Source organism: Ovis aries, chromosome 18, assembly GCF_016772045.2.
Source record: "Ovis aries strain OAR_USU_Benz2616 breed Rambouillet chromosome 18, ARS-UI_Ramb_v3.0, whole genome shotgun sequence".
Classification (NCBI taxonomy): Eukaryota; Metazoa; Chordata; class Mammalia; order Artiodactyla; family Bovidae; genus Ovis; species Ovis aries.
This window is the reverse complement of record NC_056071.1, coordinates 24,873,936-24,901,861: the sequence shown is the minus strand read 5'-3', so window position 1 is coordinate 24,901,861 and position 27,926 is coordinate 24,873,936. Positions and strand designations below refer to the sequence as shown.

At 47.9% G+C, this 27,926-nt stretch overlaps 1 protein-coding gene across 4 annotated transcripts in view; it reads right to left on the bottom strand.

Moving 5' to 3' along the window:
* IL16 (interleukin 16) overlaps nt 1–27,926 on the bottom strand; it is a 129,815-nt gene that overhangs the window by 12,924 nt on the left and 88,965 nt on the right. For all 4 annotated transcript variants that reach the window (XM_042235151.2, XM_042235150.2, XM_027957135.2 and 1 more), the window contains exons 8-15: nt 26,971–27,187; nt 24,650–24,767; nt 22,078–22,210; nt 14,703–14,790; nt 12,025–12,503; nt 7,169–7,319; nt 2,862–3,948; nt 1,812–1,980 (exon numbers count right to left, since the gene is read on the bottom strand). In XM_042235151.2, the coding sequence (XP_042091085.2) occupies nt 1,812–1,980; nt 2,862–3,948; nt 7,169–7,319; nt 12,025–12,503; nt 14,703–14,790; nt 22,078–22,210; nt 24,650–24,767; nt 26,971–27,187 (2,442 nt within the window). The remainder of the gene's footprint in view (nt 1–1,811; nt 1,981–2,861; nt 3,949–7,168; nt 7,320–12,024; nt 12,504–14,702; nt 14,791–22,077; nt 22,211–24,649; nt 24,768–26,970; nt 27,188–27,926) is intronic.

The following is a 27,926-nucleotide window of genomic DNA, read 5'->3' as shown; positions in this document are numbered from 1 at the left end:
GGAACTAAAAGCCTCTCAATGAAAGTGAAAGAGGAGAGTGAAAAAAGTTGGCTTAAAGCTCAACATTCAGAAAACGAAGATCATGGCATCTAGTCCCAACACTTCATGGGAAATAGATGGGGAAACAGTGGCAGACTTTATTTTTTTGGGCTCCAAAATCACTGCAGGTGGTGACTGCAGCCATGAAATTAAAAGATGCTTACTCCTTGGAAGAAAAGTTATGACCAACCTAGATAGCATATTCAAAAGTAGAGACATTACTTTGCCAACAAAGGTCCATCTAGTCAAAGCTATGATTTTTCCTGTGGTCATGTATGGATGTGAGAGTTGGACTGTGAAGAAAGCTGAGCGCTGAAGAATTGATGCTTTTGAACTGTGGTGTTGGAGAAGACTCCTGAGAGTCCCTTGGACTGCAAGGAGATCCAACCAGTCCATTCTGAAGGAGATCAGCCCTGGGATTACTTTGGAGGGAATGATGCTGAAGCTGAAACTCCAGTACTTTGGCCACCTCATGCGAAGAGTTGACTCATTGGAAAAGACTCTGATGCTGGAAGGGATTTTGGGCAGGAGAAGAAGGGGACGACAGAGGATGAGACGGCTGGATGGCATCATTGACTCTAAGGACGTGAATCTGAGTGAACTCCGGGAGTTGGTAATGGACAGGGAGGCCTGGCGTGCTGCGATTCATGGGGTCGCAAAGAGTCGGACATGACTGAGCGACTGAACTGAACTGAACCAGTTTCATAAAAGACAATTTCCCCACAGACTGGGGGAGGGTGATGGTTTCAGGGTGATCCAAGTACACTACATTTACTGAGTACTCTATTTCTATTACCATTACATCAGCTCCATCTCCGATCATCAGGCATTAGGACCTGGAGGCTGGGGACCTCTGCTGTAGGGAACGTTGGCTGTGATGCCTCCTTACCCTCTCCTCCCAGTCTGGATAATTCCAGTATAAACAGCCTTCGTGGACTGGGGCCTCCCAGACGGATGCAAGGCCCATGAGGCTGTGCTCATCTGAGCTGAATGAGCCTCAGCTCTGCCTGACCACTTCCTCTCCACACACTTTTGGGTCATGCTCAGAAGGCATAGGGGAAGTGGGACTTTCAGAATGACTTGACTGAGTGTGGGAGCCTTTGCAAGTCCTGGGATCAGTCACCTCTCAGTGAGCAGGGCAAATCTTCAGGCAAGAACTCAGAATTTATGATGGACAGGTCACTCGCAAGCAGCATCACCCTGGAGATGCAGGCCAGGCAGGCAGCCAGGGGAAAGTGGAGATAGAGAACTTTGACTCTGCGAACTTGAACCTCACCTTTCTCCGTTATTAGATGATCAGAAAGATACAACTCTGATCGAAATCACTTCATGAGCTACAAAGCTCCCTATACTGGAAGGTCTGATTTTGGTCCAGTGCTACAGCACCCCTCTGCCCTGGGCAGGGCACAATCTCACTCTGGTATCTGCCCCTGCGAACCACTGTTTGACTTCAGGGATCCCATGGGTTGCTTCTCCTCCGACCTAACTGAGGTGACCACACTGCTCTGAGCAAGGCCTTCATCCCTGTAAGTGCTAAGCCACTCAGTCATGTTCAACTCTGAGACTGTAGCCCACCATGTTCCTCATCCATGGGGTTCTGCAGGTAAGAGTACTGGAGTGGGTTCCCATTCCCTTTTCCAGGGGCTCTCCCCGATCCAGGGATCAAACCCACGTCTCTTAATGTCTCCTGCATTGGCAGGTGGGTTCTTTACCACTCGTGCCACCTGGAAAGCCCTTCATCTCTGTAAATGCCCTTTAAAAAAGAAACCTACCTTTAATGTAGCTTCATCCAGAACCTTCACTTCCTCTATGAGCTTCTTTAGTTCCTCTGTGCTCAGCAAGGAGATAACCGACTGACCGGGCTGAGAGTTGCAGTGGTCACAGTCGCTGGCTTCCGTGGACTCACTGAGACCTTCCGTGTATTCTCTCAGCTCTGAAAGGCTTGGCAGGGAGGAGAAGCACATGGTATGAGTCGTGATGCTAACAAGAGCTAACAGTCTTTGCATACCTACTGTATTCCTGGAAGGTGCTAATGTTCATTCAACAAGTACATGCAACAAGTCTATGAATAGAAACTAGGATCCCTTCACCACAGAGATACAGACATTGGGGTTCAGGGAGGTGGGGAAACTTGTCTATGGTCACGTGGTTATGAAATGCCAAGATCTGGAATTTGAAATCACAGATTGTGGTGTGTCTGACTCTGAAGTCTGTATTCAAAACTTCACCCTGGAGTATAACTGATGCTTTGGGCAAATCTGCGTCTATATGACCACCAAGAGTGATGTCCCCCCTGTCTCTCACACACACCCACATACTCACCCACACACTCACAAGACCCATACACTCTTACACCCACACACTCTCTCTCTCTCTCACACACACATGTATGCTCATAAGAACAGGTGGTAACTTCCTTGGTGGTCCAGTGGTTAAAAATGCGCCTTGCATTGCAAGGCACACGGACTCAATCCCTGGTCTGGGAAGATCCCACACGCCACAGAGCAACTAAGTCTGTTTGCCACAACTACTGAGCCTATGCTCTAGAGCCTTTGAACCACGACTACTGAAGCTCATGTGCCTCAAGCCCATGCTCTGCAACAACAGAAGTCACTGCAGTGAGAAGCCCATGCACCGCAACTAGAGAAAAGCCTTTGAAAAGCAATGGAGACCCAGTGCGGCCAAAAAATAAAATAAACGTGAAAAAGAGAGAGACAGAACAGGTGGAACAATCCTTTAGCCAACCTGAGAAACTTTTTAAAGACACAGGATTTTAAGAGGACGAAAGATGAGAGAGGTGAACACTGGACGGAGACACTCACTTGAGAGAGAAGCTGGTGTCCGAGGCAGAAACTTCGGCAGAACTGTTTGCGGGGTCTTCACTGAATGCTGCGGGAGGCAACACCCCTTCTTTGGGGCTGCAGGGGGTCTGGCCGAACGAGAGGGAAGACGGGAGGCACAGCAGGGACTTCATGACGGCCGAGGACACTTGGCTGCTGATGGAGTAGAGTTTACTGGTCTTTTCGTCCAGTGGCTTCATCTCGCAGGACTGGGTCCGGCTCAGGGGGAAGCTTCGAGCCCGCTGACTTGGCATCTTGACCACTGGGCCTCGGGGTCCCTCCATCTGTGTCGCCAGCAGCCTTGAGAGAGGGTCGAGGTCGGAGGAGAGGGTTTTCTGACCGGGCTGCTCTTCCAGGGGAGGGCGCCCTGACACGCCGGGGTCGCTGGCCTCTGAGGTGGCCGGAGAGGCGGGGGGCAGCTGCTCTGGCTCTGGCCGCTGCTGCTCCGTGGTGGGAGGAGCCCCTTGCCCTGAGGGACCAGAAGCCCGCTCTCCCTCTTGCTTCCCGGGAAGTTCTGCTGCTTCACCCAAGGAGCTGGAGGCCTGGAGGCTCAGTCTCTGGGCTCCTCTGTCAGGCGGGTGAGCAGAGCCGAAGGTTTCAAAGGAGCTGATTCTCTGCTTGATGGAGGACGAAGCCCGCAGGGATGGCCCAGGGCGCTCCCTGGAGGTGGGGGTCGGCTGGCAGGAGATGGCCATCTCTCGCCTGGAGTCTGGAACACGATTTCTCAAACCTTTCAAGCTTTGGCGAAACCAGGCTGGCTTGGGGGCTACTGGAGGACCCTTCTTCACGGTGCTTCCACCCGCCGGCTTGTAAGCTTTGGGACCGCCACCGGTGGTGTCCAGCTTCGCGGCAGCCCCATCTGGGTGGCCCCGCATCCCATCTTCCTTACCCAGCGGGGCGTCGGGCTGCAGCGGCATGTGGTTGTGGTTCTCACTCATGATGGGGCTAAAGAGATTTTTGATGCAGTCAGAAATTCTAACCCAAGGGTCTTCGGCTGTGGTCTCAAGGCTATAGTCCATCCGAGCCTGTCTCCTAAGCAATGGGTGTTTTACTGGGGACGTTTGCGTCCCTAGGGGGCAGAAAGAAGGCCAGAGCTGTGTGTTACACCTCATTGTGGGTTTTCCTCCTAAGTTCTACTTTCAAAGATGAACAGCAAGGATTCTAGGGGAGGAGATGAGCCGAGTGGGGGAATCCCTACCTGGGTAAGCTGCTACCCCAGGTACTATCACCTGGCTGAAGTGCACACAGAACCAGGGGACCAGAGGCATGAGTTAACACCACAGCATCCTAGCATTTTACAGCTAGAAGGGTTCCCACAGAATACCTAGTCTGATCTCTGACACTTCGTAATTGAGGAACCCAACATTCACAAGGATAAGGGGTCACCTGTTGGCAGAGCCAAGACCCTCATCTCCTGACTCCCCACTTTTGTGGCCTTTTGTAAGTCCCCTCCATACGAACCTTCAAGTTGTGTGAGCTTTCAGAGATACAGATGTGTGTTCTCATGTCCAGTCACGTGAGTTAGTTCATGTGTCTGGTGTACATGGTCACATGCGCGCATCCTCTAAAAGTGGCTGCGCTTGTGCACAATTTACTGCATAGGACTGTAGAGAGGACGGTAGTGCAGTGTCTCTATTTCAAGCCCAGAATGTCTGGAAGCAAGCGTAAAAGCAGTGGTGATGTAGCTGGCACTATTGTACTTTTCAAGGTACTCTACTGCCAGATTTAAAATGTTTTATTTCTGTGTTTATTTTTTATGCATTATTTTTGTGAAAAATATTATAAATCCATTACAGTACAGTACTATGTAGCAGATTGTGTTAGCTAGGTGTCTAGGCTAACTTTGTTGGACTTAGGAACAAACTGGATTCACAAACATGCTCTCAGAATGGAGCTCATTCGTATGTAGCAGACTTACTGTACTAAGTAGCCTCTTGGATAACTCATTAAAACTTTAAAGGTCAAAGCAACTCTCAACGCTCTTACCGTTTAAACTTTTAAGCCATAGGTCACACACTGACAGCCTTAATTGGTTTGGACCACCCACGTCATTGAAAAGCAATGCAGGTGTGAAGGACTTCAGACAGGTTGCACCCCAGCTCAGCGGGTGAGCCTCTCTCTCACTCAGTTAGCATTTCACACATTAAAGTATCATCTGGTCCCTGAAGTCATGTCTGTTTGCTACTCTCCCTACTTGAAGAGTTAACCAGCTTGCTCAGCAAAGGAGCGTTCCCAGCCCAAAGAGTCAATGAGAAATGAGAAGGCTCCAAGGAGAAAGAAGCTCTGTACCAGTGATTCCCCAAACTGGGCTGCCGCTGGAAACTGGAGGACCTAAAATATACTGGGTCTGATTTAATACACCTGGGATGAGCCTGGGTGCTGGCACTGGGGCAGCCCCATAGGTCCTTCCAGCCTGCTTTATCAGGCACGCCCAGTCAAGCTCAGCCCCTCACCCCTGGGGTCAGAAGAAGGGGAGCATACGTCGGTCTTTCTTGGAAGCCCATCTTAAACAAGTCAGGACAGGGGAAGCTCTGCCACCCGCCACTCTTTCCCAGGGACAGAGGGAGGCTGGCCCCCAAGTCCTGCACAGCCGAGAAGCCAAGTTCATGTGTGGTCCTTCGGTCACCCCAGGTCTCATTGTTCTGGTGCCATGCTCTGGGCAGTGCCTGGTATCAGAATTCAGCCCAGTGTAAGGAAGACATTCATTCCTCCTGCCTCTTGTTCCAATGCCAGCCCTCAAGCTACACAACCATGCAGGGCATTAAGCCTGGAAGATCCCAAGGAGAACTTCTGCACTATCCCAGAGGCTGGGGTGGTTAGTACTGACTCTGGGACTTTACCAAGTGTGTCTGGCCCTCTCAGCCTGGTCCTGCATTTATGCATTGCTCTGCTGTAAGGCCTGTTGTAAGACTCAGCTGTCAGACATTCTGCGTGAGAGCCCTATACAAACTGGGGTGAGGCGCTCTTGTTGGTAGACCACTGAGATGTTCCCTGGTGTGTTCCTCAGTTGGGGTGACTAAGGGGTGAGGAGGAGCCTCCAGTAGTAGGGCCCCTGCTCCAGGTGAGATATGCCAGGTATTTCCATTCACAGCCTTCCTGGACCTCCAAGAGCCTTCTGTGTGCTTTGCACGTGGTTACTGTTATTTAGTTGCTAAGTCACATTGGCCTCTTTTGTAAACACCATAGACTGTAGCCCACCAGGCTCCTATGTCCATGGGTTCCCCAGTCAAGAATACTGGAGTGGGTGGCCATTTGCATGTAGTGCTACTCAAACAGGTTGAGCAATAAATATGTAAGTGTGTAGCCAGTTCTGCCTGGAGAAGGAAATGGCAACCCACTCCAGTGTTCTTGCCTGGAGAATCCCAGGTACGGGAGAGTCTGGTGGGTTGCCGTCTATGGGGCTGCACAGAGTCAGACACGACTGAAGCAACTTAGCAGCAGTAGCAGCAGCAGCCAATTCTGCCACTACCACTATTGGGAGCTCCTTGATGGACTGGTCTGTCTTCTTTCTCTCATTCTCCTTCACATTCATTCTCATCTCTCTCTTTCTCTGTGTGTCTCTCTCTCCCAGTGTCTGTCTCTTCCTCTGCCTCACTCCTTCCCCAGAAGCCAGTACAGGGACTCTTGAAAGCAGCATTCAATACACACTTACTGAACTGAGTCACCTGTTGGGGTTCTATGTGATTTCCCACTTGCTGATGAGAGAATTGAGGCTCACACACAAAAATGTTGAGTTGTCCGAAATCACACTGGTGAAGGACAGAGCCAGATTTCCCACCCTGGTCTCCTTGACCCCAAATCCCATCCTCTGTCATCAAAGCTCTAAATATTCAGCTCACATCTCAGCACTCAGGGGCACCATGGGGGCACACCCTGGCCATCCCCCACATGGGGGTGGTGACCACCAGCAACCTGCTATTCACTCATGCCTCTCTGACCCACATCCCCAGACTCGGAAATGCTGGAAGCAGCTTTCTAGAAGACTGTCACCCAGGAGGCAGCGGCCTCTCGCTGTGTTTGGGTAGGTGTGTCTGGGACCTTTCCCAAGGGCTCCCTTCTCCAGCTGACTCTCTGGATTGGCCCGCATTCCTCCCATCACCACTGTGCTTTCCCTCCCCACCCCCTGCCTCACAGCATCACTACTCCAGCCAAGAGGTTTGCACCCTGACTGCTCACCAGCCCAGGTCCAGCTGTCCAGCCATGCAGGATGCTCTAACGCTCCAGACAGTCTTCCCCTAGTGCTGGACCTTGACCCAGAAGGTCCCTCCTCCTGGCAGATGAAGACCTACCTGGGCTGGCTGCCCTCCTCCCTGGCTGGCCCTCTGAGAGGGGTGTCGTGTGTGGCCCGACTGCAGGTCCTGGGTGGCCAGCAGCGGCGTGAGGGGTTCTCCCCGCTGTGTCTTCCTGTGGAGGCGGCGGTGGCAGCAGTTCTCTGGCTTCCTGTGGTGTAAACAGGAAGTGAGACTGTGTCAAAACGGTAGCCTCCAGCTGTGAGAAAGCAACGAGCCCTCTGATTGGGACTCGGGGGCCAACATTGAGAGGCTTTAATGAGAAGCCCAATAGCGGCCCAGGTGGTCAAGAGGGTCCTTTCCTCCATGGTGCTGCCTGCATGGGTGACCAGGGAGCTGACACCTCCTGGAGGCCCAGAGCATCCCTCTGCTTCCTGGACATGAGTCGGCATCCAGGACAAGGGCTCATCCACTTGATGTGAAGATCCTGGGCCCCCTGTGACAGGGAGAAGAGGGCTGGGGGTGCGGACTGGGGCTGGCACTGCTTCGTGTACCACTACATCTGGCCAAACTCCTCCTCCTCCCGGGGGGAAGACAATGAGGCAAAGATCTGCCTCCAGAGTCTTCATTAAGTTAAGGTTAGAACCCTTAGAGGAAAACTTGGATCTGTTGCTTTCTACATTGTGATTCATTGTTCAGTTATTTATGGTCTTCCTTGATGGCTCAGTGGTTAATAATAAAAAAAAAAAAATCCACCTTCCAATGCAGGAGACCTGGGTTTGATCCCTGGATCGGGAATATCCTCTGCAGAAGGAAATGGCTACCCATTCTAGTATTCTTGCCTGGAGAATCCCATGGACAGAGGAGCCTAGCAGGCTACAGTCCATGAGGTCACAGGGACCTAGACATGACTGAGCGACTAGACAACAACATTCAGCTCTTTAGAAAGGATGTTGCGAAGGATGACAGAAACTCTGGAACTGTGCCATTGCTCCCCTCTGCTGCCCCCAGGGTGACCTGATCAATCTAGAGCAGGACGGTTTTCCCATTAAGCATGGATGTGGCCTCAGGCTGCTTCACAAACCAGTTCAGGGATGAGCTGGACCAAGCACCAAGTCACTCTCTAATGCTTGAGTAGAGTTTGGATTTTCATACAGCATGAAAGAGATGTTGCCAGGGCCCAGAGGCAGGGACCAGCCCCAGTTCTGTCCCAGAGTGGGGGCAGAAAGCTTCTCAGAAGTGCTTCTTGTCTGGCTCTTGAGCAAAGGGTAAGAACTTTCCAGGCAGAGAAGCCAAGGAAAAGTGTTCTAGAGAGATAAACATCCATGGTAGAAGCAAAAAGCAGACCAGCAACCAGAAAGAAAAGAAGGCCAATATAAAAATGATGCTGTATAGGGCTTCGCTGGAGGTCCAGTGGTTAAGAATCCACCTGCCAATGCAGGGGACATGAGTTTGATCCCTGGTCTGTGAAGATCCCCTATGCCCCAGGGCAACTAAGCCCATGAGCCCCAACTACTGAAGGCAGAGTGCCCTAGAGCCCATGCTCTGCAACAAAAGAAGCCACTGCAATGAGCAGCCCGCTCGCTGCAACCAGACAGACCCAACACAGTCACAAAATAAAATAAGTATATAATTTAAAGGAAGATGCTGTCAAGATTTTTCTGCAGGGTAAATACTCTGCCACACTGTAGTTGATGGTATCTCTTTTCTGCTCTTCCCAGGGTCAGGTGGAATGATGGGCTGGCTATTAGACAAGGCTGTGAGCTCCCTTCCAAAAGGAAGGAAACAAGGAGGAACAAAAGCACCATGTGGGACTAAGAGAGAAACTGAAAACATTTGAGGCCTGAGATTTATATCTACTTTGTCAATAAACATTCCTTAGGAAGGATAATTCTATACAAGTTAGAAATGTGTTCACCAAGCATTGTCCCAGCCCAGGGTTCCTATTTAGAACTGAGTTCTACGGTAGCACTTTGGAAACACCGAGAAACCAACCAACCCAAAGGAATCACTGGGTCTCTTGAACTAGTCCTTCATAAAAGCAAGGTTTGGTTATGAAATTAGAAGCTTAAAATATCACACTGTTGGTATCTAAGACACTCATCAGCAGGAAAAAAAATGACATGTGTCTGAAATTTAACTGCACCCAGGGAACTCGGCACCCTATGTATATCTGTGAATGGTTGACACTTTCATAGGCTGGTGCCCTGGGTACCAACCACAGCGGTGAAAGCAACTTTGCATGTTGGAACAGACTCGGATGTGTTTTGTCTTTTCATCAACACACCTGATACTGCACCCTCTTCATGGGAGGTTTTTTTTCAATTAGCTCCTGAAGTAAGATTGATTTCACTTGAATTTTGCTGTAAATAGTTTTTCCTGGCATAGTGCTTGGTAGTGAATGATGGAGACAGAAAGGAAAGAAGACAGGAGATGACTTAGGGGAGAAAGTGATTTTTAACCAAAAGTGATCATTGAAGCTGATTTTCTAGAAGGGAGAGAACTGGTCCTCTGTTGAAAGAAATATCCTGTGGGTCATTTTGGTTGTGGAAGTCCTCTTGAGTTACAGTAGGTGAAAAACACTCGGGAGCTGTCATAAAAGCTTGAAAAAGGTCATGGGACCCTGGAGAGGAAAGACTGGAGGAGGTGGAGGGTAGAGGACAAAAAGCCAGAGAAAAAGGAGGAGGGGGAAGGCCTGGAGGGAGGAAAGGAGGAAAGAATGGAGAGATATTACACACTGGGGCCAGAGAGAAAAACACCCAGTGGGAAATCCCCAGACATGGTGGAGGATATTTTAAGAAGAATGACATGAAGCAAACAGCCCCTGGTTTTATGGTGCTGTCATCCCTTCTCTGCACCCCCAACACCCAGGAAAATATTATGGTGCTGGCTGTGCTTTTGTAAAAGGCTGTGGAAGGGTCTGTGGGCCTCGTGGGACAAAGCAGAAGGACAGAGAATTGCAGCTGCGGAAGTGGGAAGGGTGCAGGCAGGAGAGACGGGCGCCGAAGAGCAGCCAGGGCGGCAAAGACAGGGGACTTCTGCCTGCAGCAGAGGCCCTGTCTGCCCTCTTCTCCCCCAGCAGCCTCGCCTGGGGAGACTCCCTCCCTGTATCTCCTCCAACCCGGCCAGAGGGCACAAGGGCATCACCAGGGCAGCCCCTGAGACCCCCACAGACCCCCTCTGGGTCTCCAGGAACAAAGCTGGCTTCCCAGCTTCTCGGTTCCTAATTTGCCCGCTGGGACTCACAGGTCTTAGGCTCAAAGGGAAATGAAATGTTTGCTTAAAATGGGGGCGTGCAAGGTGAGGGTGTCTGTTCTGAACTCTTAACTGGACTAGGTATCTTCAAGATTCATAAACTGTCTAGCTGTAAGTTCATTTCAATAGAGACCTCACAAGAATTTGAGGTCAAAACCCTACCATGTGTTTAAAATTTTTTTTATACCAGGTTAATAAAATATTAATTTGCTTGGAATGCAAAAAAAAAAAAGGAGCAGGGGAACGGAGCCCCCTGGCAACTCCACCACGAATTGCTAACGAGCCCACATCCTGCCAGCTCTCTGCAAGATGGTACTTCCTCTTCAGTAACCTGGCTTCCTCTCCCTCACTCCTCCTCTGCTCTCTCACTCCTCCTACTGAACACCTTCCTCTCTGGGGTTTCTTGCTCCTCCTGAAGCTTCGCAACCCTTATCGCGGACTGTTCGAGGGGATTACCAGAGGCCCCAGTTCTACCTACCCTGTGAAATCTGCCGAAGAAGTGAAAGACAGCGAAGCCTAATGATAAAGTGACCCACAGGCGATGTGAACTTGAGCGAGTCCCTCGGCTTTCTCTTTGCATGAAAGGGACTCTTATCCCCAGATGGTTGTCAGGCTTAACTAAGACAGAGCACAGCACCTGGGCCTAAAAAAAATGCTCAAGATACAGCAACTGCCTGGCCATGAGCCTGCCCTCCTGTGAGGGAGAGGGATGGAGCTGCAGAGAAAGGAAGCGGAGGTCTGCAGGGGTGTGAGGGACAAACGGTCATAGCAACGAACACCAATATGCCTGCGAGCCTTTTAGGCATCCGCTCGGTTGGTTCCTTTGAATCCTCACCTTAGCCTGTGGAGGGAGCCTCTAGATTCAGCCCCAGGGGCTTCCCTGGCAGTGTAATGGTTAGGGCTTTTCCTTCCAATACAGGAGGTATGGGTTCGATTCCTGGTCAGGGGGCTAAGATCCCACATGCCTTATGGCCAAAAAAGGCAATATTGTAACAAATTCAATACAGACTTTTTAAATGGTCCACATAGAAAAATAATCCTGGGGTTTCCCTGGTGGCTCAGTGGTAAAGAATCCACCTGCTAATGCAGGAGATTTGGGTTCGATCCTCGATCCGGGAAGATTTCACATGCTGCAGAGCAACTAAGCTCACACACCACAACTCCTGACCCTGTGCTCTAGAGCCCAGGAGGCTCAACTACTGAGCCCACATACCCTAGAGCCTATGCTGCTATTGCAATGAGAAGCTCACGCACCACAATTGGAGAGTAGCCCCTGCTCATTCGCAACTAGAAAAAAGCCTGTGCAGCAATGAAGACCTAGTGCTACCAAAAATAAATTAAAACCCCTAATGTTTGTAAAGATAAAATAAAATAAAACTTAAAATAAACTTAGACCTAATTAACAGATAAGGAAACTGAGGCTTAGAGACCTGTGAGAGCAGCCTTGTCATGGATGGCAACGCAGAAGTCATTCAGCAAGACTGGGGCTTCAACTGAGGTCTGCCAAGCTGCAAAGCTCTCTCTCTGAAGTCAGCCTTAAGCTTGAGCCCAGCCCCTTCTCTCTGATGGAGGAGAAACCCCTTCCTTGCCCTCGGCTAACACTCTACTAACAACCCAGTCCAACCCTGCTTGGCGCAAGAGAATGCTCAACCCTCTCTTACCTGGCCGCAAGTGGGCAAGGTGTGTCCGGAAGGGCACAGGGAGTCCTTTTTCTCTTCCAGACTCTTCTGAGGGTCACTGTCACTTTTAAAGTATTTTCTGGGTGGGGGCTTGGGCTTGGAGGATGTAGGCTTTCTCACCAAAATCTCAAAGGATTTCTTGAGTTTCAGTGGCGGGTGGCTGCCCTGGCTTGCAGGGAGGGGCAGGCTCTCCTGGGGGTGCCTGGATGAGGCCCCAGGAGGCACCCCTGGTTCCTGCCCCAGCAGCAGGCTGGGGCTGTGCACACTGACTTCCAGGTCAGAGGGTGGCTGCTCTCCACTGCTGCTGGGACTGCCCCCGGGAGATCCTGACATGTAACTGCTGTCGCTGCTGGAACGGATCATGACCTTCTGCGCCCGTCGATGAGGGGGTGCAGAGTTCTTGTCCCGCTCCTTTTCCAAGGTGGGCCGCCCATGCCAGCTGCTCTCCAGCCTTTTGACACCTGCATTGGAAGCACAAATGAAACTCCATCCCTGGTCTGTCTCAGGACTCCTGCCAGGGGTACACTGCTTGCCCAGGCTGTCTGCTTCTCCCCGGAGGTCACTTTGGAATGAAGCTCAGAAGTCTTGGGTCTGGTGTCCAGCACCAGTGACATCAGGCTGGGAAAATCATTCAAACTTTTTGAGTCTCCAGGCATAGAGACGGCGATGCATCCCCAAGGTTGCCCTTCAAGGAAGAGCTTGATGTCCTGGCTGTTAGCCCCTTTAGGGACCACCTTGCCCAAAAGGCAGCCCACCTCCAATGCCTGATGGAGACGAGGCTGAAAGACCCAGCCAATTCTGCACACAGGACACCTCCAGTGGGCCATGTGAGCTCCATGGCTGGGCGGAAGTAGTCTGGTATCATCTCTGCTCAACTGGCCCCTCTGCTCAGCCCTGAGACATCCCTCGCTCCCATAGGTGTGGAGCCTCCGGATGCTTCTGAATCAACATTCTGACCATGGCCCATTTCAAAGCCTGCTGGCCTTTGGGGGAACCCAAACTTCCACCCTCCATTTCTTATCTGTAAAATGGAGATACTCATTTCAGGGGCACTGGACATTTTGGGTTTCAAAATCAAAGAGAGAAAATGTCTGTGAAGGTGCTTTGAGCATTGTACCAAGAGGTCCGGGCTTTCATGGTGGCTCAGTGGTAAAAAGCCTGCCTGCCAATGCAGAAAGCTCAGGTTCAACCCCTGGTTTGGGAAGATCCCCCTGGAGGAGGAAATGGCATACACTCCACTGTTCCCACCTGGGAAATCCCATGGGCAGAGGAGCTTTGTAGTCCTTGGGGTCTCAAAGAGTTGGACATGACTTAGTGATTGAACAACAATAACCAAGAGGTTACCTTTCTTTCCAAAAATTAGGATGAAACAGGGCCAGAAAACCACTGTGCCTTAGCCAGACTCCCCTCTTCCTTTTCTCTTCCTATGCAGCCCTTCCTCCTGGTTCTGAGCCCCCTTCTGAAACCCTGTCATATTCTGAGCACTAGGGCCAACCACACACCCTCCACTGACCCTTCTTTGTCTCTAGTAGTAGAAGATGCCCCTTCCCTAGCACCACAGATCAGAAGAGTGGGAGCAGACCGAGGCCCAGGCTGTCGCTCAAATGTCAGCCATTCTGCAAGTCCAGGAGCAACAGGGGAGCCCCACAGGCGAGCATCTCAGACCTCAGTACAGAGCCAAGGCCGATCAAGCTCATAATTCAAATCGTCTTTAGAGAAAAAGCTTTTCTTTTGCTTTTTCCTGATCATAAAATAAAAATGTATCTTTGTTTAAAGTCAGCTGCAAAAAGGAAGAAATGAAAGCAAAAATTCACCCTCAGCCTATCAGAGATAACCGCTGTCAAACTTTTTTTCTCTGTCCTCCTCCTTTGAGCATAGATGCATGTCGAGTGGGTGGAAATGGAAGAACACCACTGAAATAAAATTCTGGATCCTGTCCTTTTATCTGGACACTTTCCAGACTGTGTAACATCCTTGTGAATATCAGTGCTAAAGCCTGCACATTATTCTATAATATGGACATTCCACGAAACTTGGCCAATGCCCACCAGCTGTACATTGGAGTTGGCCGGCCTGGTTCCTACTCCAGATTATCTGTGTACTCTGTGGCTGATCTGGGGTAAGGGAGCCTCTCAGTGGCTGATCTGGGATAAGGGAGCCTCTCAGGACCCCACATTTTCCCAAAAATATGCATAAAAATTATATGGGAAGATTCAGGGAAATAGTGTATTAAATAGCATGCCTAACAAGATTAGAACTCAATACATGTCAGAAACTTTATTAATAGATATTATTCTTTCTAAGGAACCTATTAGCATGGGCTAGTGGTTGAAATCTCAAAGGCCTATAGGGAGAGAGGTGAGACAGGCAACCTGGTAAAATAAGATAACAGGGAATGGTGAGGACTGTAAAGAACTAGAGAAAGTTGGTGGATTTAAAACTATTCAAATTCAGACAATTTTAAACTCTCGTGCCTCCGAAACAAAGCATAATGGGACCCCAGTTTAGCTGGTGGACTGTTAGCTTTCAATCCTTGTCTATGAACCAGGCTCATCTGTGATGACTACTATGTTCCTGAGGTAGAGAGTGAGTTGGTGGCTAGACTCAAAGCTTTCTAAGAAGACAAACATGCTGCAGATGCAAGTTCACCGTCTCCTTACCTTCTAGACTCCACTGGTGCCGCTCCTTTCCAAACTTGACGTTCTCCACAGCCTGGGCCACAGCTTCTTTGAGCTGCTGTTCAGAGACCTGGAAAATATACATCACCTCCTCAAGCAAATAGTGGGAAGTTCTGCATCAGGTTCTGAGTCCTGTACCAGTTCCCTAGCTGGGCCCCTGGATTTTGCTGTCTTTCATTCACACCCACTCTACAAAGAGCTGACATTCCCAGAAACACCCTGGGCATCAGTGGTTCCCTAGTATCTTATGGACAAAGTCCAAACTGTGTCAATAACGGGATTCTCAAGGTGGCCTCTCTGAACTCCCTAACCTTTTCTCCACTACTTGCTGCCAAACCGGGCAGAGTTACCATTTTAGAGTTTACCTCTGGGGAGTTCTTCCACACTTAATGCTGCTGTGACATCATCATCACCTTTATTACCAACAACAATGATGTCATAACTGTAACCCTAGCCATCTTATCGCCACAGGCAATTAATCACCTTTGAGTAATAGTTAAAAGTATGAGTTCTGGAGCAAACAGACTCATGTGCAAGTCCCAGTGCCCTCATTTTCTAACCACACACTCACACAAGGAACTTAAGCTTCTAACCCTCAATTTTTTTCCTGCAAAACAGTGACAACAATAGAACCTACTTCACAGTAAAATCAGAGGGTTTTTAAAAAGAACTTTTTGGACACCAAAAGCACAAGCAACAAAAGGAAAAAAAAACAGATAAATTGGACAATCTCAAAATGAAAATATTCTGCATAACAAAGAACTATGAGATAAATGGGACAGAAAATATAGATACAATTGGATGACAAAAAAGAAAAAGATAAAAAGAAAGAAAAAGAGACAAATCGGATAACATCAAAATGAAAATATTCCGATATCTTTTTTTTTCCTTTTTTAAAAAAATTTATATTGGTTTTGCCACACATTGACATGAATCCACCACAGGTGTACATGCATTCCCAAACATGAACCCCCCCTCCCACCTCCCTCCCCATAACATCTCTCTGGGTCATCACCGTGCACCAGCCCCAAGCATCATCGTCGGACATAGACTGGCGATTCGATTCTTACATGATAGTGTACATGTTACAATGCCATTCTCCCAAATCATCCCACCCTCTCCCTCTCCCTCTGAGTCCAAAAGTCCATCATTACTTTAAGAATTATCAAATCACCAGTAAGTTAACCTTTAAGACTAATTCTACTTGTTTCACATAATCATACTAAGGCTTTCTTTCTTCTTTGATTTTTTCCCTAAGTATTACTCATCCCCTTAAAATAATAAAGATGTAGCTATATTTAAGCAAAAAAAAAAAAAAGAAAATATTCCATGTATCAATCAACAAAGGGCAAAATCAGTAGAGTGAAATGGGACTCACAGAATGGGAGAAGACTTAGGCAAATCAGATTCCTACAACTCAACAGCAAGAACAATCAAACCATCCAAGTAAAAATGGGCATAGGATTTGAATAGATATTTTCCGAAGAAGACAGACAAATGGCCAACAAGCCTGTGAAAGGATGTTCAACATTAGTAATCATTAAGGAAATGCAGATCAAAACCAAGAGAGAACTTCTCTGGTGGTCCAGTGGTTAGGACTTCCCCTTCTAAAGCAGAGGGTAGAGGTGCTATCCCTGGTACGGGAGCTAAGATCCCACATGCCTCGAGGCCAAAAACCAAAACAAAAAATGAAAGCAGTATTGTAACAAATTCAATAAAGATTTTAAAAATGGCCCATATCAAAAAAATCTTTAAAAAAAACCCAAAAACACGATGAGCTATCACTTCACACCCATGAGGATGGCTAGGTGGTCCAGTGGTTAGGAATCAGCCTGCGAATTCAGGGGACACAGGTTCACTCCCTGGACTGGGATGGTCCCAGCTGCCTCAGGGCAACTAAGCCCATGGGCCACAACTGCTGAAGCCCGCACACCTTAGAGCCCATCCTCTGCAATAAGAGAAGCCTGTGCACTGCAACTAGAGAGTAGCCCTTGAACAGCAACAAAGGCCCAGTGCAGCCAAAACTAAAAATTAAGTCATTAAAATAAATAGACAGAAAAGTGACAAGTGTTGGTAAGGATATGGAGAAACTGAAACACTGGTGCATTGCTGGTGTGAATGTAAAATGAGAGAGCCAAGATGGAAAACAGTATGGCGGTTCCTCAAAAAATTAAAAATAGAATTACCATGTGAGCCAGCAATTCTACTCCTGTATATTACCCACATGGAATGGAAAGCAGGGACTCGAACAGATATTTGCACACCCAGGTTCATAGCGACAGGATTCACAACAGCCAAAAGATGGGAGCCACTCAAGTGTCCATCAACAAATGAAGGGACGTGCAAAATATGGCCTCTAGATATACAATGGAGTCTTATTCAGCCTTCAAAAGGAAGGAAATGCTGACATAGTCCATAGCACAGGCGAGCCTGATGGACACCATGCTGCGTGAAAGCGCCCAGTCACATGCGACCCCACTTAGACGAGGTATGCAGAGTTGTCAAAATCAGAGAGCAAACAGAGGGAAGTCTGGGACGCAGTGGGAGACAGAAAGTGAGACGAGTCTTCTCCGGAGGGGAGAAGGAGGGCTGTTTAAGGGGCAGAGAGTGTCCCTTTGGCAAGATGAAGAGTCCTGGGAATGGCTGATGGTCATGGCTGCAAAACAATGTGAATGTCCATCACGCCACTGAACTCCATGCTTCAAAATGGCTAAGACTGGGGACTTCCTGGTGGCCCAGGGGCTAAGACTCTGTGTTCCCACGGCAAGGTTCCATCCCTCATTGGGGAACTAGATTTCACTCACAACTAAGAGTCTGCCTGCCGAAACAAAGATAGAAGATCCTGCATGCAGCAATTAAGACCCAGTGCAGTGTTAGGACTCAAAATGGATTAAAGATCTAAATGTAAGACCAGAAACTATAAAACTCCTAGAGGAGAACATAGGCAAAACATTCTCCGACATAAATCACAGCAGGATCCTCTATGATCCACCTCCCAGAATTCTGGAAATAAAAGCAAAAATAAACAAATGGGATCTAATTAAAATTAAAAGCTTCTGCACAACAAAGGAAAATATAAGCAAGGTGAAAAGACAGCCTTCTAAATGGGAGAAAATAATAGCAAATGAAACAACTGACAAACAACTAATCTCAAAAATATACAAGCAACTTATACAACTCAATTCCAGAAAAATAAACGACCCAATCAAAAAATGGTCCAAAGAACTAAATAGACATTTCTCCAAAGAAGACATACGGATGGCTAACAAACACATGAAAAGATGCTCAACATCACTCATCATTAGAGAAATGCAAATCAAAACCACAAAACTGGCTGTCAGAATGTCTGCGATCCAAAAATCTGAAAGCAATAAATGCTGGAGAGGGTGTGGAGAAAAGGGAACCCTCCTACACTGTTGGTGGGAATGCAAACTAGTATAACCACTATGGAAAACAGTGTGGAGATTCCCTAAAAAATTGCAAATAGAACTGCCATATGACCCAGCAATCCCACTGCTGGGCATACACACCGAGGAAACCAGAAGTGAAAGAGACACATGTACCCCAATGTTCATCGCAGCACTGTTTATAATAGCCAGGACATGGAAACAACCTAGATGTCCATCAGCAGATGAATGGATAAGAAAGCTGTGGTACATATACACAATGGAGTATTACTCAGCCATTAAAAAGAATACATTTGAATCAGTTCTGATGAGATGGATGAAACTGGAGCCGATTATACAGAGTGAAGTAAGCCAGAAAGAAAAACACCAATACAGTATACTAACACATATATATGGAATTTAGAAAGATGGCAATGATGACCCTGTATGCAAGACAACAAAAAAGACACAGATGTGTATAGTGGACTTTTGGACTCAGAGGGAGAGGGAGAGGGTGGGATGATTTGGGAGAATGGCATTGAAACATGTATACTATCATGTAAGAATCGAATCACCAGTCTATGTCCGATGCAGGATACAGCATGCTTGGGGCTGGTGCACGGGGATGACCCAGAGGGATGTTGTGGGGAGGGAGGTGGGAGGGCAGTTCATGTTTGGGAACGCATGTACACCCGTGGTGGATTCATGTCAATGTATGGCAAAACCAATACAGTATTATAAAGTAAAATAAAGTAAAAATAAAAAGTTAAAAAAAAAAAAAGACCCAGTGCAGCCATAGGGTCGCTAAGGATCGGACACAACTGAGCGACTTCACTTTCACTTTTCACTTTCATGCATTGGAGAAGAAACTGGCAACCCACTCCAGTATTCTTGCCTGGAGAATCCCAGGGGGAGCCTGGTGGGCTACCATCTATGGGGTTGCACAGAGTTGGACATGACTGAAGCGACTTAGCAGCAGCAGCAGCCAAATAATACATAAATATTTCCTCCAGCATACGTACTGTCAGTGCTCACTAACTAAGCAAAGCTGTGTTTGAACCCTGCCACACGGGCCTGTGTAGATCTTACCCACCATCCCCTTCTCTATCCTATTTCTGCTGGGAGTCGGTCATGTCATCCAACCATCTCATCCTCTGTCATCCCCTTCTCCTGCCTTTAATCGTTTCCAGCATAGGGATCTTTTCCAGTGAGTCAGTTCTTCCCATAAGATGGACAAAGTATTGGAGCTTCAGCTTCAACATCAGTCTTTCTAATGAATATTCAGGACTGATTTCCTTTAGGATTGACTGGTTTTATCTCTTTGCAGTCCAAGAGAGTCTCAAGAGTCTTCCTCAGCACCACAGTTCAAAAGCATGAATTCTTCAGCACTCAGTTTTCTTTATAGTCCAACTCTCACATCCAAACACGGCTACTGGAAAAACCATAGCTTTGACTAGATGGACCTTTGTCGGCAAAGTAATGTCTCTGCTTTTTAACATGCTATCTAGGTTGGTCATAGCTTTTCTTCCAAGGAGCAAGCGTCTTTTAATTTCATGGCTGCAGTCACCATCTGCAGTGATTTTGGAGCCCAAGAAAATAAAGTTTCTCACTGTTTCCATTGTTTCTCCTTTATTTGCCATGAACTGATGAGACTGGATGCCATGATCTTCGTTTTTTGAATGTTAAGTTTTAAGCCAACTTTTTCACTCTCCTCTTTCACTTTCCTCCTCTTCGCTTTCTGCCATAAGGGTGGAGTGATCTGCATATCTGAGGTTATTGATATTTCTTCCAGCAATCTTGATTCTAGCTTGTGCTTCATCCAGCCTAGCATTTTGAATGATGTCCTCTGCATAGAAGTTAAGTAAGCAGGGTGACAATAGTGCTTGACGTACTCCTTTCCCAATTTGGAACCAGTCCATTGCTCCATATCTAGTTCTAACTGTTGCTTCTTGACCTGCATACAGATTTCTCAGGAGGCAGGTAAGATGGTCTGGTATTCCCACCTCTTTAAGGATTTTCCACAGTGTGTTGTTATCCACACAGTTAAAGACTTTGTCATAGTCAATAAAGCAGAAGTAGATGTTTTTCTGGAATTATCTAGCTTTTTCGATGATCCAGTGGATGTTGGCAATTTGATCTCTGGTTCCTCTGCCTTTTCTAAAGCCAGCCATTATCAGCCTTAAAGGTAACTGCCTGCTGGCCTGTCTCACTAAACATCCCACAGTGCCTCCATCTCACCAGTCCCCAGCTGAGATCATTCTTGTTGAGTTCTGCCCTAAGGTCACAGGTGTTAGGCCTCCTCAGAAGTGGAGCCCAGAACCAAGGTCACCTCTGAAGCTGACTGAGTCCTTTTGGCTTTGCCAAAAGCCTCCTGATCATCACTAACAAGCTTCCTGACTCCCAATTAGGCAAAGATGCCAACTCCAGTAAACACCCAATAGCACCCCAACCAATCACCTAACACCAACCATCCAACAGGAATTTTCTTTGTCTTGAGGCTATAAAAATTGGCTATTAACTCACGGAAACTGTAGGCTCTCTCTGGTCTGCCATGTCTGCTTGGAGGTTGGCCTGCTGTGCTCTAATTGCCCACATTACCTCTGCTCTTTGTTCTTAATAAACTCACTCCCTTCTGAAATGCTCTGTGTCTGGAAATTCTTTTCCAACTCTGAGCTTGGACTGTCTCAACGATTCTCCTTCCTCCCAAGTCCACTCCCTTCTCCAGTTCTCTGTTCTGGCTGTGGTATTGCCTTTGCTCCATCTTCCAATCTAAAAATACTCCAGTCCTCCTAGGCTTTCCTCTCTCCTTTCCCAAACCTAATCAGCCAATACATCTCTCTCTCTTTTTTTCTCTAACATCTTAGAATTGAAGATGATTTCTTAAATCCTTGTTGCTAGTCTATTTCATTTATTTATTTGTTTATTTTTGTCCATACCATAAGGCATGTGGGATCTTAGTTCCTCGACCAGGGATTGAAACTGCACCCCCTGCATTGAAAGTGTGGAGTCTTAACCACTGGACTGCCAGGGAAGTCCCCAACCAACAGATTTTGTTGATTCTTCCCAAGTTGCCTCCTGCTGCCCCTTCTGCTCTATTCTCCTCCCACATCTGCTGTTTAATTCAGGCCTCATCATCTGTTTCCTTCCTACTAAAAACTCCAACTCCACCTACTCCATCCTGTCCTCTGCAGAGCAATCAAAGCGTAAAAAGAAAATTCTGACCATGTTACAGCTAGAGCTTCAGACTCCCCTAGCTCGTCACCACCCACAGAATGCAAACACTTAGCGTCCTGTGGAAAGCCCTTGGCATGTGACCCCAATGCCTCACCAAACTGCATTCTCAACCCTCTGCTCCCATCTCTGCCCCCCAGTCCCAAGAACCTACCCCTCCCTCCTTCCATGGCAGGTGCCTTCATGACTCCGCAACTTAACTCTGTGTCCCTGCTGCCTGGAATGACCTTCCACAAAGTCTTTGCCTGGAGAAAACTAACTTCTGGTACATTCTGCTTTTATCTAACTTTCCCTTCTGTGTGCCTGTGTTCTCACAGTACTGACCACGCTGTATTGCAATGATTTCTCTGCCAGTCTTGTGGGACTGTAAGGATCTGGAAGGCAGGACTGCGTGCTATGAGCTCGCTGACTTCTCCCTGTGTGCCCAGTGCCCAGCTCCAGAGAGTCACATAGTGGGGACCCGCTGGATGCATGGATGAGTGAATCTCTTCTATCTGTTAACAGAAACTCTGGGTCTATGTCTTCCTGCCCTAAGGCCTGTAACAGCCATGAGGACCTCCTGAGCTAATGCCAAGTGCCTCAGTGTCTGGGAGTTTGTCATAGGACTTCTGCTGCAGAAACTTGTTACTATAGACACTCGGTTCAAACTCAGTTAACGTCTGCATGTTCAACACTTCTTGTTCCCATGGGAGTCCTGCGAGAGTGGGCCTGGGAGGGAGAGGAGGCCCAGGGGGAGTCACCTGTGGGTCTGGATGGCGGCTAACCATGATGGGGATGGGGCCCGGGTTACAGTGACTCAGGATGCCGTAGACTTCGTTGAGCGTCATGCAGTGAACGGGAGAGTCGTTGATCTCCACCAGCTCGTCGCCGCATCTGTAAGAGGCAGCAACAGGGAGCTGTCAGGCAGCTCATTCACAGGGCGTGTGCAAGTCCCCAAGGTCCCACTTCTGCCTAGGGTGCATGATGAGACCCCAACTTCACCTTGCTGACCAAAGCAGCTCATCACACACCCCCTTCATGCACGACCACAAAATGGGAGACAGTGCATCCCAGAATGGGGCAACATTCACCACAGGTTGTAACCTTTTTCTGCCCTTCTCTATCTAACTTAAGCTCGAATGAGATGGAGGGTGTAGTTTAACCAGTGTAATGGATCCAATTAACCACAGGTAAACTGATCATGTCCTCTCTTGGGCCTTCTGTGTTCTCATACGCAGAATGTTTAAGGGAATGAACAAATGAGATGTGCTAAAAGATAGAGAAGAAATCACTGGTTGAGGTTCCTGCATGGAGTTCATTCTTATCAGGCAGGAAATGGGAGGGAGACGAGGTAGATAAAATAAGGCTGCTTCAATAAACAGGGGATTTGTACAAGCCAATTCCCTTGCTTCACACATGGGGAAAATGAGACAGAGAGAGTGAAATTATCTCAATAAGACCTCACTTAAGGACTAAAAACTTTTTCTGTTAATTGCCACATAGTAAATATTTACCCTACTCCAGTACTCTTGCCTGGAAAATCCCATGGACGGAGGAGCCTGGTAGGCCGCAGTCCATGGGGTCGCTAAGGGTCGGACACGACTGAGTGACTTCACTTTCACTTTTCAATTTCCTGTATTGGAGAAGTAAATGGCAACCCACTCCAGTACTCTTGCCTGGAAAATCCCATGGACGGAGGAGCCTGGTAGGCTGCAGTCCATGGGGTCGCACAGAGTCAGACATTACTGGAGCGACTTAGCAGTAGCAGCAGTAAATATTTTAGGCTTTGCAGACCATACAATCTTTATGGCAACTCTGCAACTCCAATGTCATAGCATAAAAATAACAGCCTTAGAGAATATGTAAATGAATGAGTATGGCTTTGTTCCAATAAAATGTTATTAAAAAAAAAAAAAAAAAGATGGTGGGCCCTCATTTGCCATCCTCTGCCCTAGCTGGTTATCAGCAGAGCTGGGACTGAAATTTAGGTCTCCTGACACTGATTTCACGGTTCCTGCTGCTGTGGTAGGCTGCTTCTTTCTTCTACATTGCTATTGCAGAGTTGGTTGGTTCCCTTTTCTCCTTCTCCTTGCTAAGAAGGCACGCATTTTCATTGCTGTAAAAGAAGGCCATCGCCAGACAGCACCTCATGCCAAGGAAAGTGAAAGTTTTCAAAGCAATCCCTACTCAGCTGAAGTCTAAGAGGGAAGAGTATCTCAAGAGATTTGGACTAAAGCCATCACTCTGACTGAGCCACTCTGTCCTGGGTGACAGCACAGCAGCTCAGCCAATCAGCTGTCACCCTCCTGCCTAGGGTAGCAGCAAACCCATCACTAATTCAAGCTTATACATACTATAGTGATAGGAAAACCATTAAAATATGGCCAAACCCTGCTGATTTAGCAAAACCCAAACTCAGTAGAGAAGGTATACCTGAAGATATATTATCTGGGATACATTTAAATATATAGCATAAGTTGATGTAAACAGTAGCTAAGTCATGTCCGACTCTTTGCGACCCCATGGACTGTAGCCCACCAGGCTCCTCTGTCCATGGGATTCCCCAGGTAAGAATACTGGAGTGGATTGCCATTTCCTTCCCTAGAGGATCTTCCTGACCCAGGAACTGAACTTGACCCAGAAACCTCCTGCTTGGCAGGCAGATTCTTTACTGTTGAGCTACCAGCATATATCATATGCTCGATGAGAGAAGATAAACCATATATGAATGTGGAACTGAGTATTCTAACAAGTTAAACTGGAATAAAATATTATTATTAGACTCAGATATCTTGTTGAAAATAAAATTTAGATTTTTACTTCTCTTAGAAGTTATCTGTAAAAAGACATACATGAAATGCTGAAAAATCTTTTGTTTGTACTACCAAGAAACGGAGTTAATACTACTGATTTGCTTAGTAAGCGTTTTTTTTCCCATACAGACTACATAGGCAAACCTCCTTGAACCTCCTGTTTATGTCACTATACAATTAACATCAGTTACATCTGAATTAAAGTATGCTCACTTTATGTTTTCTGTTTCTGGCCATCATTCTCCGAGACAATATCTCTCACATGATGACATGTATACAAATTCCCCGGGATCTCCTTAAAATGCTGGTTCTGATTCAGTGAGTCGGGGAGGGCTGTGGAATTCTGCATGTCCAAGGGAATCCCAAGGGATGTCAATGCCGCTGGAACTACACCTGGCTGTCAATGTCCAGGAACCACACTTTGAGGAGCAATTCTAAAGATCTCATCTTCTGATCAATCTCCTGACACACTAAGGAATTCCTTTCCTAAGATCTTTTCCAAAACATAATCGGGACATACCGCAGTCGACCATCCAGATGTGCCACGGATCCTGGAGACAGCGTGTGAACGAAGATGCCGGAAATGCACTGGAAATAGGGGACGCTGCACAGTCCAATGCCCAGCCCGACGCCAGCCTCTGGAAGGCAGAACAGGGCGGAGGCAGGGGCTTGTGACTGCACTAGACCAGGTGTGCCTGGTCTGTCAGGGGCCCAGACTTGTGCTGGGTTAGCTGATGTCTCCTATTGATCAATGCAGTCACTCCATGCAGTCGCAGAGCATCGCTGTGAACAGGCTGCTCGAGGGTCAGAACTAGTGGCCAAGGCAGATGAAGATGCTGAGATCAAGTAGGGAACGAGAAAGCAGGAAGACAGGGAGGGAGAAAGAAAAAGGGAAAAGGAAAGGAGGAAGGGACGGAAGGAGGGAGGGAAGGAGGGAAGAAGGAGGGAAGATGGGAGGGAGGGAAGAAGGAGGGAGAGCCAACAAGGAGGCCAGCCAGTACGGCTGGAACATAGCTCGTCATGGAGAGAGTGCTCAGAAGTCCCTGAAGGATTTCCAACTGCAATTAGCAGAGCATCAGTCAAAGAGATCAAACCAGTCAATTCTAAGGAAATCAATCCTGAATGTTCACTGAAGGACTGATGCTGAAGCTGAAGCTCCAAATACTGTGGCCACCTGATGCGAAGAGCCAACTCACTGGAAAAGACTCTAATGTTGGGAAATATTGAGGTCAGGAAGAGAAGAGAGTGACAGAGGATGAGATGGTTGGATGGCATCAGTGACTCAATGGACATGAATTTGAGCAAACTCCGGGAAATAGTGAAGGACAGGAAAACCTGGCGTGCTGCAGTTCATGGGGTCACAAAGAGTCAGACATGACTGAGCAACTGAACAACAATAAGAAAACTACAAAGGCCTACAGGTTCTTTCTCTCTGTCCCCACGAAGTGCTCCAAAACCACTTCTCACCCTTCCCACCTTGCTGCAGCAACACTGGCCTTCCCTCTCTCCCAACAATCTGGGCCGGCTGCCTCCTCTTCACCCTCCAGGTCTCAGCCTGGTTGCACTCTGGCGGGGAGGGCCTGATGAGCCCATCACTGTCAGCATCCACCCCGACTGGTGAAGGGACTGGATGTTGATCTTCAAATGTCTGAGTGTGAGAGCATCTCAATTTTATGCCCCAAGTAAGAAAAAGATCCCAGAGAGGGCAAGCGACCTATCCAAGCTCCCAGCAGATTCACCGTAGAGCTGTAACTCCTGGTCATGAGTGTGTGTGTGTGTGTGTGTGTGTGTGTGTGTGTGTGTGTGAGTGTGTGTGTTTGTGTGTGTGTGTGTATGCATGAGAGAGAGACATATGTTTGCTTCATTCTGTTTTATTTGAACCACTGTACCAGAACACACTGACTGAATTGACTGAATTTGGATCTTGTGTCCTGGGTTTCTGTTAACAAATAGAGCCCTAGACCCTGGGGCTAAACAATAATCATAAAACATTGGAAAATCATAAACAAAGACACGGACATAGAGAACAATCATATGGGTACCAAGGGGGAAAGGGAGGTGGAATGAACTGGGAGACTGGGATTGACATATATACATGACTATGTATAAAATAGCTAACTAATGAGAACCTACTGTACAGCACAGAAACTCTACTCATTGTTCTCTGGTGATTTAAATGATTTGGATTAGGAAATCCAAAAAAGAGGGGATATATGTATATGTATAGCTTCCCTTGTGGCTCCCTTAAACCGTCTGCCTGCAATGCGGGAGACCTGGGTTTGATCCCTGGGTCAGGAAGATACCCTGGAGAAGGAAATGGCAACCCACTCCAGTACTCTTGCCTGGAAAATCCCATGGACAGAGAACCCTGGTAGGCTACAGTCCATGGGATCGCAAAGAGTCTGACACTTCAGTGTCGGACACTGAGCGACTTCACTTCACTATAGCTGATTCGCTTTCCTGCACAGCAGAAACTAACCCAGTATTGTAAAGCAACCATCTGTGTGCTCGGTCCTTGGTCGTGTCTGACTCTGCAACCCCGTGGACTGTAGATGGGATTTCCCAGGCAAGAATACTCAAGTGGGTTGATATTGTCTTTTCCAGGGGATCTTCCTGACCCAGGGACCAAACTCACGTCTACTACATTGGTAAGTGGATTCTTTACCATCTGAACCACTTGGGAAGCCATAAAGCAACTATACTCCAACAACAAAAATCTGCTTAAGGACAACAGCCTGGCCTGATTCCCCCTAGGAAAGTCAGGGAGACAGCTCAGAAGTGGGGGTCCAGTCAGAGGGTGGAGGAGAACAGTGAGGCCCCTGGGAGGCAATGCCTGCCTACCTTTCTTCAGGGACACCTCCACCAGGATCCTGTCGTTGGGCTTGGTGCTGCTGGTGGGCGCCTCGGGGCTGTCCAGGATGAAGGAGCTGCAGTCCTTGGTGACGCAGGTGCTAGAGCTCAGGGAACGGCACAGTGGGGGGGACAGGTGGCTGCCCAGGGAGTGGGGGGCCGTCAGGCGGGTCCTGACCGTGAGGGTGAGCAGCCCCTTTTTGGCTTGCTGAAACAGAGAGGGTCACAGCTTCCAGCAGCAGCTCAGAGCAAGGCTGACCTTTTATTTATTATTATTATGTTTTTGTGAATAACAGGAGTGGAAGAACATGTTTTTGAAGAACAGGTGGCAGAGTGTGTGTGTGTGTGTGTGTGTGTGTGTGTGTGATATGGAAACCTATATATACATATGCTATTGATTAGTTGTTCAGACACATCTGACTCCTGTTGTTCAGTCACGTCTGACTCTCTGGGACCCCATGGACTATACAGGCCATGGAATTCTTCAGGCCGGAATACTGGAGTGGGTGGCTGTTCCCTTCTCCAGTGGCTCTTCCTGACCCAGGAATCAAACTGGGGTCTCCTGCATTGCAGGTAGATTCTTTACCAGATGAGCTATATGGAAGCCCATTCCCAGGTGGCTCCGGAGTAAAGAATCCTCCTACCAACGCAGAAGATGCAAGAGACATGGGTTCAATCCCTGGGTCGGGATAATCCCCTGGAGAAGGAATTGGTGACCTACTCCAATATTCTTGCCTGGGAAATGCCATGGACAGAGGAGCCTGGCAGGCTGCAGTCCATGGGGTCGCAAAGAGCTGGACACAACTGAACACGTGTGTGAGCACATACCACATCGGTTCAGTTCAGTTCAGTTCATTTCAGTTGCTGAGTCGTGTCTGACTCTTTGTGACCCCATGAATCGCAGCACGTCAGGCCTCCCTCTCCATCATATATACATATATATGCCA